At 34.8% G+C, this 16,991-nt stretch overlaps 1 protein-coding gene across 1 annotated transcript in view; it reads left to right on the top strand.

Moving 5' to 3' along the window:
• The first annotated feature begins 576 nt into the window (after positions 1-576).
• The window catches only part of LOC140752210 (uncharacterized), a 31,815-nt gene continuing 15,400 nt past the window's right edge, over positions 577-16,991 (top strand). The window contains exons 1-24 of the mRNA XM_073086427.1: positions 577-773; positions 1,036-1,423; positions 1,676-1,867; positions 2,727-2,941; positions 3,211-3,439; positions 3,767-3,864; positions 3,945-4,112; positions 4,727-4,906; positions 4,991-5,170; positions 5,246-5,425; positions 5,507-5,686; positions 5,775-5,954; positions 6,533-6,712; positions 6,807-6,986; positions 7,065-7,244; positions 7,621-7,800; positions 9,237-9,416; positions 9,808-9,987; positions 10,326-10,505; positions 10,740-10,919; positions 11,221-11,400; positions 12,379-12,558; positions 16,090-16,269; positions 16,632-16,811. Coding sequence (XP_072942528.1) covers positions 738-773; positions 1,036-1,423; positions 1,676-1,867; positions 2,727-2,941; positions 3,211-3,439; positions 3,767-3,864; positions 3,945-4,112; positions 4,727-4,906; positions 4,991-5,170; positions 5,246-5,425; positions 5,507-5,686; positions 5,775-5,954; positions 6,533-6,712; positions 6,807-6,986; positions 7,065-7,244; positions 7,621-7,800; positions 9,237-9,416; positions 9,808-9,987; positions 10,326-10,505; positions 10,740-10,919; positions 11,221-11,400; positions 12,379-12,558; positions 16,090-16,269; positions 16,632-16,811 — 4,386 coding nt within the window. The 5' untranslated portion in view covers positions 577-737. The remainder of the gene's footprint in view (positions 774-1,035; positions 1,424-1,675; positions 1,868-2,726; positions 2,942-3,210; positions 3,440-3,766; positions 3,865-3,944; positions 4,113-4,726; positions 4,907-4,990; positions 5,171-5,245; positions 5,426-5,506; positions 5,687-5,774; positions 5,955-6,532; positions 6,713-6,806; positions 6,987-7,064; positions 7,245-7,620; positions 7,801-9,236; positions 9,417-9,807; positions 9,988-10,325; positions 10,506-10,739; positions 10,920-11,220; positions 11,401-12,378; positions 12,559-16,089; positions 16,270-16,631; positions 16,812-16,991) is intronic.

The following is a 16,991-nucleotide window of genomic DNA, read 5'->3' as shown; positions in this document are numbered from 1 at the left end:
TATAACTTCATGCTTTGCCTCGGGGGGGAGAGGAGAAAACCCGCCATAGACAACAAAGTCGCTCCTAGACGGCAACATGGAGAACGGCATGTCAGTCAGTCAGTGGTAAGTTCAGGATTATATATATATAATATATATTTTTTGCCAGGTTTCTATATTCGTCGAGTAGAAACGAGTAGGCGTGAATACGAGTATGTGAATAGCTCATTTGGGTGTACTCGGCACTTGGTAAAACTTTAGATTCTTCCGTCCTCGTATGCGTCGTTTACATGGAACAGAAAAAAACAAGTCGTTTACATACTCGTACTTGTAATTTTTCGTCAATTACTCCGCCCATTGCTCCCAAGGGATTTATTTTTTACTTAGATTATTACGATAAATTTCTATTTTAAAGACCTTTATTTTATTTATATGGCTTACATTACCCCCTTATTCTATTTCATATTTTTATACATAATATCAATAAATTCTTATATCGAGATAAAAGAAATATATCGGAATATCGAATCAATTTATATTCTGTGCATGAGTATAAACTAAAAAGTACTCTATAGATAGAACCGTTTTAAAGTGTCAGTTGTAACGTAAAAAATATTTCAAATTGCAACGGCGATATAATAACAAAAAATCAACGGGTTTCATAAATAGTTAGTTTTATATTTTATTGTTTTGTTTATTTAGAAAGTTTTATCACACTGCATGAAATTATTGGTGCTAATACAAAAGATAATATCAAAATGTTACAGAAATGGAAGTTGATTCTTACGAATTGGGTAAGTGGAGTGTTTATTCATTGTTACACAAATACACATTAAATTTGTAAATATCAACTCAAACAATTAAGTCTTTTTTAGGCTTAAATAATATGTAACAAATAAATTGTTAATATTAATATTATAAAGTATGTAAGACAATATCAAGATAATCATCACCTTTGTTTTGAAGCAACATCTGTCTATACGAAATGTCCGTTTACTTTGTTTTATCATCTTAAAGCTTATATAAAATGTACTTTTACTACTACAATTGTTGCAGATTAATTGTTACTTTACCGAAACTAATAAAAAGAGTCTACCCGTGAACTCCGAATCTCTTCTTGCGATTATATCGCATTTGCGAGAAAATTTAAATTTGAACGAATCTTCTATACTTGATGCCCAAACCGTCCAAGAGTTTATAGCGGAGAAGTATCCTGATTTCAAATTTGAAAATGGAAGTGTGGAACCTGATAGTGATGAGGATGTTTACTTGGCTGCATCGCTGCTTCTCTTCTTTGTCTGTGTAATCTCTAAGGAGGTTGATATAAAGAGCGCCATGTGTAGCAAACTGAGTCCCGGTGACCAGGAGACTATACTGAAGTTCAGTAAACACCTAATGGAATGTCCTAGAATAAGTAACACAGATGTACAGGCAGCTATTGTTGGTAAGTTGTAAAATGAATATAATAAACTGAACTATACTTAATTGATGGATAAAATTAGTTTAACCAACAAGAATTAATTAAACAGGAATTAATTAATTGAACAATTTTGTAATTTTATTATAAACATGTCAATATGAAATCATTATCCTGTAAATTTTACACTTAGTATCATGGATCATCATGGATTCATGGATCATTGAAAGAATATTATGTATTTATTGATTGATGAAAATATGTTTTTAATATTTGTAGAGGCGTGTGGACAAGGTACACCAGTAGCAGAGCCAGTGAGTATGAGAGTGATGGTGGCAGAGACTCCACCGGCTCTGCGCTCTTACCACAGTGAGGTCCGTCGCTTGCAAGCTGCACTGGATGCGGAGAGATTTGACCGGACCTACCTACAGGAAGAGCTGATGAGGACAAACTTGAAAGTTGAAAAACTATGTATGTATGAAATTAAATAAAGCATTCTATTTTAGTCAAGGGTAGCAATGTATTTTTATGGCTATTTTGAGGTAGGACTCCAGTTCTATCCGGGTTTGATTACACATGACATGAGTGTTGCAAGAGGGGGCCAAAGTGAAAAGTTTACGGCTCCATATGTCAAAGAATTCTCGTCATTGGCTGGTGATGCTTTGGACACATTCACCCCCGACAGAGCCTAGAAACATCAATGAGAATGGTCATTTGTTAGTTTTGTATTGAAAAATATACAATATACTTGAGTGAATAGAAAGTCTTATCAGATTTTTATCATATGCCACAGTGCATACGGCATAATGTGTCAAAGTACAATTGTGTACTGATGATAAAAGGATGTGTAAGGGACATACAATGTGATAAGGGTTGATGGTAAACAAATGAATTTGATAATTTACAGGATGAATGCTGATCTAAAGAAAAAAAAAAATTCCATTGTACCATGAAAAAAAAAACCAAAAAAATTCATCTTCCCAGGAAAAAGTCAGATTAGTGCAAAAAAGCATTTTTATAGATAAAATTTCAGCAATCGCCAAATTCCTCAAAATAATCTAGATTCTAGGCTTTTTATTTTATTTTTTTATTATTTAATGTAATTCTATGTCGTATTAGCTTCAAACACTAAAAAAAACATGCCTCTATTTCAATATGTGCACATTATGGAGATTCACCCTGTATTAGTAGTAACAAAAAATTATGGAAAACCATATAGCACTCCACCATAAAATTTTGCTCTTTAGCTACTAAAATATTAGTCTCCAACAAAGTATTTTAAATGTTAGCAGTTGGGATATTTGAAGTCAAGAATTTTATTTTTTTTTAGTAAAAGACAAGGAGCAGTACAAGTTGGAGATAGTGGAGCTCAAATCACAAATATCCCAATATGGTGGGCAGGATAGGGAGTCTCATGGGGATGTCAGGGGGGCTACCGACACCAATAAGCTGGTGAAGGAGTTGGAGCAGATGGAGCAGCGGCTTGTGAGCACACAGGAGCAGCTTGAGGATGTTCAATATGAGAGGGAAACTTATAAATCTAAGGTGAGGAATGGGTTTTTGGTAATTTTTCAAGAAATGATTGACACTTGCGAATGATGAAACATTCAGAAACTTTAAAACAATCCTCTGAATATCCTACATGGCATTACATTAGTACCACAAAGGTATTTATTTACATGCATTCAGAATAATTAATGGAACTCTAGTATATCCTCTCTTTAGTTCCAACTTATGAAAAATATTGAAATAAAATAGAAGACAGTTTTCTTGTATTCTTGATTGTATAGCTGCATATAATTGTCCGCTTACAGCTCAACCAACTGAAATCAGAGCATGACAAATTATTGGCAATCAGTCAACAAGAGTCAGTTAAATCCGGTCGACTAGCCGAGGAGTTGGAGGTCGAGCGCCGGCAGACCCAGTCGCTGCGGGAGCTGGTCGCCGAGCTGCGACAACACAACCACCTCAACGGGATTGATTCCAGCATGCTGGAGTGTGATGATCCGGATACCAGTATTCATTCCTTGCAACACAACTCTTGTAAGTAGATTTGGTATCATTTCATTGATTAAAATACGATAAATGGGTAAGTTTAAAATTTTTTGAATGGGCAGGCTTAGTCCTATCTGTCAGGGACAAATTCCACATTAATGCATGTAAATATAAAATATATTATTATAATGATTGTATGGTATGCTTATCTTCATGCTCACATCCATGTGAACTATAGTGTAAAGGTTTGATCTTTAAAAATTTTTACGTGTTCACGTGAATTATTACAAAAATACTTTGTAATAAAATAGTGGTGGGGATATTGTTATATGTGGTTTTATTGAAAATCTGTCACTCACCTAATTTTTTTTGCAGCAACTTGCACTGAGGTATGTGCCAATGTCATAGAAGTCCAATTGGGGGAAGAAAGAGCAAAGATTGTGGAACTTCAACAACAATTGCAATTATTGCAGGTAATAAATTAGTAGGTTCAATAAATATGGCGTTTATTTAAACAAACAAACGTAATTTTTCTTCTGTGTTTATATTTTAGGAATTAGTGGAGAAAGTCGAAGATGAAAACCAGACATTGACAAAAATTATTTCAGATAATGAAAATACAATCGTGAATTTGAAACATTCTGTGAATGTAGAAATAGAAGAAAAGAAAGCAGATAGAGCAAAGATTGTGGAACTTGAACAACAAATGCGACTGTTGCAGGTAATGTATAAAAAATATGTATGGTACATTTAAATCTACAGGCATAGAGAGTGTCAGACACGTGCTGGGGCAGACAGAAAAGCATTATTATATATAATGTGTGTTGACATAATTACATCTACCATTTAGAAGGTGGTAGTACCCTCAGAGGTTCGACTCCGACAGCACCACCGCCACACCTATTTCTACCTTATAACAGCAGTGTTAAACGTGCTGTGTTCTGGTTTGAAGGGTGTGGTAAGGGAGACGTATTTTTCCGAGGTGTTCCAGCTTAGTCCTCAGGGCTAGTGTCGCATCTGTGGCCGACCTCAGGTTGTTATATCTAATCCTATCTGGGGTTGATTACAGATGTCCATGGGCGGCAGTAGCCACTTACGATCAGGTGAACTGCATGCTTGTCTGCTACTCCTATATTATATAAAAAAAATCTACCGTAAAACAGCCTCGCAGACACGGGCCGTGTCTGCCGCATAATCGATAATATTGTACAGGAAAATATGAATTTGACTGCTACGTTCCGCGTCTGACGCGTTCAATGTCTGTAGATCTAAATGGAGCTATATCTTTAAAACAGAAATGTAATATCTAATTTTGTTTTCGTATTTGTATATCAGGATCAACTAAGTGAATTAACGAGAAAATCTGAAGAGGAAAAACAGGCATTGACGAAAATTATTTCGGATAATGAAATTAATATCGCAAACTTGAAACATTCCTTGAATGTAGAAACGGAAGAAAAGAAAGATAAAATAACAAAGATTAAAGAACTTGAACAACAAATGCAGTTGTTACAGGTATTTGATGAGAGATTTATCCTTTAAACAAATTTTGTATTTTACGTTATTTTATTTTATGTCATGTTGGGATTTATGTTTCAGGATCAACTCAGTGATTTAACTACAAATGCTGAAATGGAGAAACAAAAGTTAACAACTATTATTTCAGATAACGAAAGCACTATAACGAACTTGAAACATAGTGTTAATGTAGAAATAGAAGAAAAGAAAGCACAGCAAACAAAGATTTTGGAACTTGAACAACAAATGCAATTATTACAGGTAATGTACAAAAAATATTCTTCTAGCAAAGTGATATTTTTTTCTCAGTTACATCATTTGTGAATTTCATTTCAGGATCAACTCGGTGATCTAACACGGGAAACTGATGAGGAAATACAAGCTTTGACAAGAATTATTTCAGATAACGAAACTACTATTACAAATTTGAAACACTCATTGAATGTAGAGACAGAAGAAAAGAAAGATAAAATAGCAAAGATAATGGAACTTGAACAACAGTTGCAAATGTTACAAGTAAAAAACGATGATTTATTTTTCAAGCTAATGTTATCTTATCTTATTTTATTTTGTATTATATCTTTTGGTATTTTTCAGGATCAATTAAGAGACTTAACAATAAAAACTGACCAGGAGAAACAGGCATTGACAAAAGAGATTTCAGATAACGAAAATGCTATCACAAATCTGAAAGTCTCCTTGAATGTAGAAATAGAAGAGAAAAAAGATAAAATAACAAAGATTATGGAACTTGAAAAACAGTTGCAATTGTTACAAGTAATAAAAAATATGATATTTATCTTTTAAGTGAAGCAAATTATCTTGTTTTATTTTTTATTATATCATTTTGTTCCTTGTATTTCAGGATCAATTTAGTGACTTAACACGAAAAACTGATGAGGAAAAAGAAGCATTGACAACAATTATTTCGGATAACGAAAGTACTATTACGAATTTGAAACACTCATTGAATGTAGAAACAGAAGATAAGAAAGATAAAATAGCAAAGATTGTGGAACTTGAACAACAATTGCAATTATTGCAGGTGATAAAATAATAGATTTATCTTTCAAACAAATGTCACCTTATACTAGCGGTGCACCGCGGTTTCAGTCGCGTTAAAAAGAAATCTAACAATATCATAAACAAAATAAAATTGTCAAGACTAAATGGTCTTTGAAATTTGCCTCCCAGGGCCTAATTTACTTTCAATGTTTTCCTTTAGGATATACACGTAAAATATAACAAAAACGCTATTTTTGCCCCTTAAATGTTCTGTTATACCATATCAGATGCGTTTTTGTTATACCACGTTTTATAATGATTTCACGGACACGAGGTCGAATGGGATAAAAAGTCCTATCCTATGTCCGTCTCCTGATTCTAAGCTAGCTCTCCACCAATTTTCAGCCAAATCGGTTCAGCTGTTCTGGAGTTATAAAATTACTTCACGGCGACGCCGTCGAACGGGATAAAAAGTATCCTATGTCCGTTTCCTGGTTCTAAGCTAGCTCTCCACCAATTTTTAGCCAAATCGGCTCCGCCGTTCTTGAGTTATAAATAGTGTAAACTAACACGACTTTTATATATATAGATTATATAATTCTGTTACTTGTATTTCAGGATCGGCTCAGTGATTTAACAAAAGAAAATGAGGATGAAAAACAAAGATTGACAAACATTATTTCGGATAACGAAAATACTATCACGAATTTGAGAAACTCATTAAATCTAGAAACAATAGAGAAGAAAGATAAAATAGCAAAGATTAGGGAACTTAAACAAATAATGCACTTGTTAGAGGTGATGATTAAAAATTATATATTGTTGAAGCAAATTGTTTATTGTTATATTTTATTTAATTTTCATTCATATCATTTTATAATATGTATTACAGGTTCAACTCCATGATAAAACAAGTAAAGCTGAAGAAGAAATAAAGTCATTGAAAGATACTATTTCAAATCATGAAAATACTATCAAAAACTTAAAACATTGTGTGACTGTAGAAACAGAAGAAAAGAAAGATAAAATATCAAAGATTATTGAACTTGAACAAAAGTTGCAATTCTTACAGGTAATAAAGAAAACATATTTATCTTTTAAGCAAATTTTGTATCTATTTTTATTTTGTCATTTTGTGTTTTTATTTCAGAATCAATTCAGTAAATCAACAAGCAAAGCTGAAGAGGAAACAAAAGCTTTGAAAGAAATTATTTCGAATAATGAAAGTACTATCACAAACTTAAAACATTGCGTGGATGTTGAAGCAGAAGAAAAGGCAATTGAACAAGCGAATATTGTTGAACTTAAACAACAAATGCAGTTGTTACAGGTACATAATTATAACGAAATATTTTTCTTAGTTGGTAGTACAATCCTTCGTGGTTCACTCAATAACAATAGTGTTAAGCGTTACTGGGTTCTTATTTAGACGGTGTGGTAAGGGAGACATATTTTTTTGAGACAATTTAATCCTCAAGGGTAACACGTTGCTACCCTTGAGGACTAAAGGTTGGTCGATCTCAAGTAGAAATTTTATGTTTTCTGGGGTTGATTACAGATGCCAGCGGGTGGAAGTATACTTTTTAAAAAATGAAATATGTGTCAGAGTTCAACAATTCCCGGTTTTAAATTTCAAATTACATATCATTATAATATTGTACCCTTATCTTAATATATCTTTTATAATTTTGGACCGTCTATTTCAGGATCAACATAATGATTTAATAAAACAAACTGAAGAGGAAAAACTAGCTTTAACAAAACTGATTTCGGACAATGAAAGCACTATCGCGAGTTTAAAACATTCTGTGAATGTAGAAATGGAAGAGAAAGAAGCCGAAAAAGCAAATATTGTTGAACTTAAACAAAATATGCAATTGTTGCAGGTAAGAAGAGTCCATAAGTAGTGCAATATATTATTTCGGTCTATTTTACTTGGAGGTATATTCGTCGTCAACACATTCCTGTCTCACTACCGGGCACGGTCTCCTTAGGATGAGAAGGATTAGGCAACAGTCTGCCGCGTTGCCAAAGTGCGGATTTTGTAGACTTCACACTTTCAGCTTTGAGATTTTTTTTAGATCTCTGAAGAATGCAAATTTCCTCACGATCTTTTCATTCGCCGTTAAAGCAAGTGATAATTAATTTTTAATACCCACATAACTTTGGAGAATACGTTACTCTGACGATATTAACACGTTCACTGCGGTTCACCCACAATCGGCCCGACGCGGTGCCAAACCAATATGCGCACAGGAAAAATAGGTCTTTCTCGCTAGTGCGAAACCTGTTTCTTGGGTATTTTTACGGCAGGCCTTTTTCGACCTCCGCCGCATAGAACGTAAAAAAAGTTATCTCAGTGCGGGGGCAGGCCTGTTTTGGTGGATGACCGCTCGCGACCTGTTGCCGCACTGTGCAGATGCGTACGCGTTGACCCGCTAGTAGTGTTGTGCTAGCTTCGAGAGGAGGACGCGCTCGCGCTACTCGGTTTCCTGCAAGCTTCGTTACAATGGCGCATTGTAAAAACAAAATAGTACTAGAAAATGATAGTGATAACGAAGAAGAATACGGTGGTTCATATTTCGAAATCCCTAAGAAAAATCTTTGTAATTATATAAAATTTTGGTCTACCTTTATAATTACTATTTTTGACTTATGTGTAACACATTAAAAAGGCTCGGCTTGTGTTTATTAAAATTTAATAAAATTAATGACTCGATATTTTCTTTTCTTTTACTATCCCATCACTACAGAAATTACACTCTAGTGCGGTATCGGGCCTTATCGACCAGACATTTTTGATTGCTAATTTCTAATTTTCTATTTGGAGGAGCCAGGGGCGGGACTAATGTATAGACAAGTGATTCATGAGGATTTTAAAAGTATAAAAATTTATAATGTAAAATGCGCCTTGACTAAGATAATAGGGCTTCAATACCACCCAGAGGTGTCGGGTCGAAAAGGCCTGCCACGCACAATAAGAAAGTCAAGTGGATGCATTTTTGGACTGCCGTCGCACTAGCTGAAAGTTACTGTTTTTTTTTACGCAGCGAACGTGTTAAAAAGATTGCAGGTCCACTGTGGTTCAGAACTACTCAGGCGAGAGCAGACTGGAAACAGCTAGAGGAGGCCTTTGTGTTCAAAGACATGCCGACACAACTAACATATATTTTAATAAATTATTACAAATTAATTTGGCAATAAAGGCTTAAAAATAATAATAACTTTGGAAAATCAGTGATGTTTAAGCCTGGGATTAGAACCCTCGATCGAGAGGCCGAATTTTAACCACTCAACTGAAGATATTTATTTCTTATTTCAGGCTCAACTTAGTGATTTAACAAGAAAAACTGAAGAGGAAAAACAAGCTGTAACAAAAATTATTTCAGACAATGAAAGTAGTATTGTGAACATGAAACATTGCATTCATGTACTAACACAAGAGAAAAATAAAAAGATAACAAATATTACAGAACTCGAACAACAATTGCATTTGTTGAAGGTATGTTTTTTTCTATAATATGGGTGCTACTCCCATACTGCACGCAGTCTACCTGATGGTAAGTGGCTACTGCCGCCCATGGACATCTGTAATCAACCCCAGATAGGATTAGATATTCCTACCTGAGGTCGGCCACAGATGCGCCGCTACCCCTGAGGACTAAGCTGGAACGCCTCGGAAAAGTATATCTCTCTTACCACACCCTTCAAACCAGAAGCGCTTAACATTGCTGTTATGAGGCAGAAATAGGTGTGGCGGTGGTGCCGCCGGAGTCGAACCATAAAGCGTTCTACCATCTTCAATAACCAAATTCAATTATAAATAATACCCATAGCTTAATAAAGTATTTCATAATTTTCTTTTGAAATATATAATTTGGAACATATTTTAGGAACAACTCTCTGAAATAACAAAAAAATCTGAAGAGGAAAAACAAACGCTGACAAAAGTTATTTCAGATAACGAAAGTACTATTACGAATTTGAAACATTGTGTTAATGTAGAAACAGGAGAAAAAAAAGAAAAGATCGAAAATATTGCGGAGCTTGAACAACGATTACAATGTTTACAGGTAAATAATGTAAAAAATTGTAAATAGAATGTACGTTATACTATTTTACGTAAGAGCCGCTAAAACTGACGCGGGTGCACGCTCACGTGTTTGTATTGGAAAATAGAATGCGCAATGTCATGGTTGTACGTAAGTTCAATGGGTTTTTAGTTCTTATATACACGGCGAACACTTCCATTATTACCTTTTTTGATGAAAAAGTCTTCATAAATATAAAGTGTAAATATAAAGTAAAATAAACTTTTACGTTAGACAACATTTCACAAAAACCCAAGGATTGCCCTCCAAACATTACGCTTTATTGGTATTAGGAATATTAAAGGGATTTCTTATTTCAGGGTCAGCTCTGTGATGTTATAAGTAAAGCTGAAGAAGAAAAACAAACGCTTACAGAAATGATTTCAAATAACGAAAACACTATCACGAACTTGAGACGTCGCGTGAATGAAGAATTACAAGAAAAGAATGCAGCAAAAGCTAAAATTGTGGAACTTATGGAACAAACCCGAAGCTTACAGGTACTCTTAGATATATATTTTGAGTAAGTGTTATATTTTGGGAACGAGAGATCTTCCGCCGGCTAGGTGATCATGCTAGGAGCGGCCGAACAGTCTCAGTTCGGAGCTTATATATATGGGAGATGTTTAGAAAACTTCGATAGCGTGATTCAGGATAATCGTGGGGCCATCTCTTGACAAAATATCTTGTTATTATTTAAAAGTATATTATTATAATATCCGATTTAATTTCAGGATAAATATCACGAAGCCGTAATAAATTCTGATGAAGAAAAGCAAATATTTGCAAAATATGTTTCGGATAAAGAATATAGTATCGCGGTCTTAGAACGTCGTGTGCATGAAGAAATAGAACACAATAAATTAGAAAAAGCACGGGTTGTGGAACTTGAACAAAAAAATCAATCTTTACAGGTAAAAATGTGAACATTAGCATTGGCTGGAGTTCTAAGTATTAGATAATGATTCATAAGTAACAAGAGTTAAAATAAGAGTTGATGATAAAGTGTTGCCAATGTAAAACATAGCAGTGAACCTAGTGGTTAAGAAACTCGGCCGATCGAGGGTTCCGAGGTTCAAATTCCAGGCATGCACTTCTGATTTTTCAAACTTATGTGTGTATTAGAAATTAATCATCACTTGCTTAAATTGTAAATAAAACAAATTTATTTCTTAATTAAAATATTCTTTAAGATTTAGATCTTTTATATTTTAGCGTCAACTCAGTGTCTTAACGAGTAAGAGTGAAAAGGGTAAAGAAACATGGACAAAAATGGTTGCACGTTATGAAAGTGATATCGCGAAATTAACGCATTGCGTGAATGTTAAAACGGATAACATTAACAAAAAGATAGCAAAAATCACGGAACTAGAAGAAAGGACGCAAGCATTACAGGTAAAGAAAGAATACCTAAGTAATATAATAATGTATTTACCACACTTTTACAAAAGTTGGTTAATAGATAAATAAGATATTTCATAGGTAGTAGTAATAGTATTTTTCGACTAGGGAGGTACCTCCGCCACACCTATTTCTACCGAAAAGTAGTAGTAATACATATGAGTGTGCCTAAGAAGTGGCAAAACATCTCAGGTAGAACCAGTTCTGTCCCTGTAGTTCCGGGACTACAATAGGGCTACAGTATCCCCTGCCTGTCGTAAGAGGCGACCAAAAGGGGGCTTTCGGGGATTGCGGGCGGTAAGAGTGGGAGCTGGAACCGTCCGGAGAGTAACCCCGGGAAGGACGGCGACATGTGTGGTCGCATGCCAAAGCGTAGCGTAAAGTGCTCCCCCCAGGGCAGGGCTCGACCGGAGCATTCCGCTCGGAGAACTCCGGTTGTGTACCATCGGAGATCCCGGAGTTCTCTAACAAGCGCTGAGGACGGCCACCGGGGGGGTTTTAGTGTGGTAAAAATCCCACAACCCGGCGTCGCTCCCACGTCGTCGGGTACCTTTCGAAGGTTTCCCCCTCGAAAACAAAAAAAAAGGTAGAACCAGTTCTATTGGTTACAGTTGTCTATGGGCACCCATCTCTGCCTTATAACAGCAGTGTTGAGCACTGCTACGTTCTGGTTTGAAAGGTGTGGTAACGGAGATATACTTTTCCGAGGCTTAGTCCTCAGGGGTAGCGGCGCGCTTGTGGCCGACTTCAGGTAGGAATATCTAATCCTATCTGGGATTGATTAGAAATGTCCACGGCAGTAGCCACTTACATACAGTACGTTCATATGGACTGTATACTCGTCTACTACTCCTATATTATAAAAAAAAAACTTACTTTCAAGTGGACTACATGCTCTTTTACCACTTCAATCTTACAAACAAGATGTACGGTAGTATAAGTAAGTATATTATTTCGTCACTTGTATTCAAGGAACAACTCTGTGATGCAATAAAGAAGGCTGAAGAAGATAAACATACCTCCACAAAAATGATTGCAGACAAAGAAAGCGCTATCGTAAATTTGACACATCGTGTTGAAGTAGAGACAGAAGAGATGAATACAAAAATAGCAAAGATTGAGGAACTTGAACATCAATTGCAACTGTTACAGGTAAAAAATAGGAAATCAATTTATTTTTTTTGTTAGTTTAATCCGCGCCAAACTTCTAGACCGGTCTGAAGTTGTTGCGCGCAGGTGTCAGCGAGCCAATGCGGTCGAACATAACTACAGCACATACGCTGTAGCAATTGCAAGGATACACGCAGCTATTTATCTAGAATTTACTTCAGCGATTCTATATTCAGAGCGGACTAGAAGTTTGGCGCGGAGTCTACAAATGTAAGGCTCTTAACAGTATTTAGTCTTTTGTCCAACTTGTTTGGATTGTTTAGATGAGTTTAATACATTATACTTAGTGATGAGGGTCAGATGATGGAGTATGAATCATATCATGATATTATAAATCTCTCAGGGAGAAAGATGTGTGTTCTGAAGGTTATACTCCTTTAACAGAAGAGAATATTATATGAGAAACTTTTATGAAAAATATCACAGACCCATAAAAATATATATTATGTGTCGCAATGGTAGGTTTTTGACGTTCAAAAAGAGTACTGTAAAATGTGTGTAGAAATCTACTTGAAATAAAATATTTTATAGCACTCTGTGACCTAAACCCGCATTTTAGCCACGCATTTCTGTGTCCAAAGTAGCCGATTTTTACACCGTACGAATATTAATACACTACCCTCACAGTTGAAAAAATAGTACATTACGATACGCGTGGCCAAAGTAGCCTATTTTTGCACGGCGTGAAGTTAGCGCCCGAGCGCAGCGAGGGTGCTAAACGCCGTGCAGATAATAGGCTACTTTTGTCACAAGTATCGTATACTATTTTATAGCTCGTGTGACATAAAACCACATAAATGAACGTTTCATTCTTTTAAATGCCATTTAAAAATTTAAAGTGAGTAATTAGTATTTTGTTTAAAGCTATAATTATTTTAATATTTTATTTTGGACGTATTTATAAATGTTTTTGCCATTGTGTACATACTAAGCAATAGCATCACTATAAGACTAACTATTGGGCTTTATCGAATTTTATTGTTTGTTTTGACTGTGTTTGTTTTACTTTCGCTACACACCATAGTAGGAGATATTTAAATTAGGAATCGTTATCAAAATTAGCCATAATACTACTCCAGTAGAATCTCGACTAAGCGACCTATTTGTTGTCGTATTTGTGGCATTCGGATTATCGAAAATTTGGATAATTGAGTTTATGAAGAATAGTACATTACGATACGCGTGGCCAAAGTAGCCTATTTTTGCACGGCGTGAAGTTAGCGCCCGAGCGCAGCGAGGGTGCTAAAAGCCGTGCAGATAATAGGCTACTTTTGTCACAAGTATCGTATACTATTTTATAGCTCGTGTGACATAAACCCGCTTATACTTGTGAAGAAATATGAAAAAATATGATAATTATTTTGAAAGTTATAAATGATTGAAACTAAAAATTATGAACTAAAAAAGCAATAAAAATGTGACACAACCAAAACCATTGAAATTTAGAAAATTTAGTAATTATTCTGCACTTGTGATAAAGACAAATCTAACACCACACATACGTCGAAATCTATCAAGCCATTTAGGCTACATACAGGCGTATTAAAGAAACATGATAAGCAATCACATAATGTACTAATACATAACTAATACTAGTGATACAGTAGAAAATTGATTATCCGGACCTTAGTTATAAATATTCGCGATTGTTCGGATTGTGAAACGTGAACAAGTAACTTTGTAATAACCCTTACAGATCAGCCACATTTTGTGTGACTTGTGCATTTAAATTCCGGAAAGTCGCCAAATCGCAACAAAATAGTTACTATAAAAAACAAAAACCCGATTGCTAAAAATATAACCTATGTTATCGACACAATTTAGACGAATTCAGCGACACATCATATATCAAAATTAATGAAGTCGTTTGAGTTTGCCAAAGAATGAAAAATACATACGTAACAAACATATAGTCGAAAAACATCACCTTCCTAAATCGGTTTAAATAGCTTTTCTTCATAAACTCAATTATCCAAATTTTCGATAATCCGAATGCCACAAATACGACAACAAATAGGTCGCTTAGTCGAGATTCTACTGGAGTAGTATTATGGCTAATTTTGATAACGATTCCTAATTTAAATATCTCCTACTATGGTGTGTAGCGAAAGTAAAACAAACACAGTCAAAACAAACAATAAAATTCGATAAAGCCCAATAGTTAGTCTTATAGTGATGCTATTGCTTAGTATGTACACAACGGCAAAAACATTTATAAATACGTCCAAAATAAAATATTAAAATAATTATAGCTTTAAACAAAATACTCATTACTCACTTTTAATTTTTAAATGGCATTTAAAAGTATGAAACGTTCATAGCTATGTTTATTTTTTTCAACTGTGAGGGTAGTGTATTAATATTCGTACGGTGTAAAAATTGGCTACTTTGGACACAGAAATGCGTGGCTAAAATGCGGGTTTAGGTCACAGAGTACTATAATAGTACATTACGATACGAGGACGAAAAATTTTTTTCTGACAAGTGTGAGTTTGCAGGCCGAGCCGCAGGCGAGGACTGCAATCACACGAGTCAGAAAAACATTTTTCGTCCGCGTGTTGTATAAAATTTTATATTACGGGGTCGGAAATGGGGGTTTTGCGCACGCGAAGCGTGCGTAAAACGTCCATTTACGCACGCCGTGATATAAAAGCTATTTAAACCGATTTAGGAAGGTGATGTTTTTCGACTATATGTTTGTTACGTATGTATTTTTCATTCTTTGGCAAACTCAAACGACTTCATTAATTTTGATACATGATGTGTCGCTGAATTCGTCTAAATTGTGGCGATAACATAGGTTATATTTTTAGCAATCGGGTTTTTGTTTTTTATAGTAACTATTTTGTTGCGATTTGGCGACTTTCCGGAATTTAAATGCACAAGTCATACAAAATGTGGCTGATCTGTAAGGGTTATTACAAAGTTACTTGTTCACGTTTCACAATACGAACATCGCGAATATTTGTAACTAAGGTCCGGATAATCGATTTTCTACTGTATCACTAGTATTAGTTATGTATTAGTACATTATGTGATTGCTTATCATATGTTTCTTTAATACGCCTGTATGTAGCCTAAATGGCTTGATAGATTTCGACGTATGTGTGGTGTTAGATTTGTCTTTATCACAAGTGCAGAATAATTACTAAATTTTCTTAATTTCAATGGTTTTGGTTGTGTCACATTTTTATTGCTTTTTTAGTTCATAACTTTTAGTTTCAATAATTTATAAGTTTCAAAATAATTATCATATTTTTTCATATTTCTTCACAAGTATAAGCGGGTTTATGTCACACGAGCTATAAAATAGTATACGATACTTGTGACAAAAGTAGCCTATTATCTGCACGGCGTTTAGCACCCTCGCTGCGCTCGGGCGCTAACTTCACGCCGTGCAAAAATAGGCTACTTTGGCCACGCGTATCGTAATGTACTATTGGTTTTGGAAACTGAAACTCTATAATGTATTTTAGTTTTCAGCCTTAATTTAGATTTGCTATTTTATTTCAGAATCAAATCAGTGATTTAACAAGGAAAACTGAAGAGGACAATCAAGAATTTAGAAAGATTATTTCAGAAAATGAAATTACCATAAAGAACTTGGAATGTTGTATTAATGTGGAAGCAAAAGAAAAGAATGAAAAAATAACAAAGATTTTGGAACTTGAACAACAGTTGCAATTGTTACAGGTAATAAATATTAAATAGTTCGAAGGAAGAAGCCCTTTGTGGTTCGATCCCGGAGAAAGCACCACACCTTTTTCTAGCCTTAATGGTAGTGCTAAGCAATGTGTGCCGTTTTCAAGGGAGAAATACTTAACCGAAGCATTCCGAATGAGACCTCACGGGCAGCAAGGCACCTGCGGCTAATCTCAAATAGGAATCTTGTATTATCTTGGGTTGATTACACATGTCCATGGGCGGCAGAACACACTTACCATCTTAGTGGTGAATGCTCGCTTGCTCTTCCAGTATAGTAAAGAAAAAATGCTGAAAATGTGTATCCTCTATTACTGACAAGTATATAATTTCCCTTTATTATTATCCTTTAGGAACAACTTGATGACGTTACAAGGAAAGCTGAAGAGGACAAGCAAGCGTCGGCAAAAGTTATTTTAGATAAAGAAAGTACTATTACGGAATTGAAACATCAAGTGAATCAGGAAATACAAGAAAAGAAAGGAGAAATAGGCAATGTAATGGTTCTTAAACAAGAAACACAATTGTTACAGGTGAGTAATAAAAAAATGTGAAAGGAATAAGGTACTATGGTCCTTTATGAAGGGCATAAAATGATTCTTAATGTGATCATAAACTACTAGAGATTTTATTTCAATTTTATAAAACTGTAAATTGCTATAAAACTCAGTTCTAATTGATCACTTAGTATTTTTGCGTGGAAATGTTGCATG

The sequence above is a fragment of the Epargyreus clarus genome, unplaced genomic scaffold, assembly GCF_041222505.1.
Source record: "Epargyreus clarus isolate Ecla_fem2 unplaced genomic scaffold, WU_Ecla_fem_2.2 ptg000024l, whole genome shotgun sequence".
Classification (NCBI taxonomy): Eukaryota; Metazoa; Arthropoda; class Insecta; order Lepidoptera; family Hesperiidae; genus Epargyreus; species Epargyreus clarus.
The sequence above is the reverse complement of the archived record's forward strand: the minus strand, read 5'-3'. Positions and strand labels throughout refer to the sequence as shown.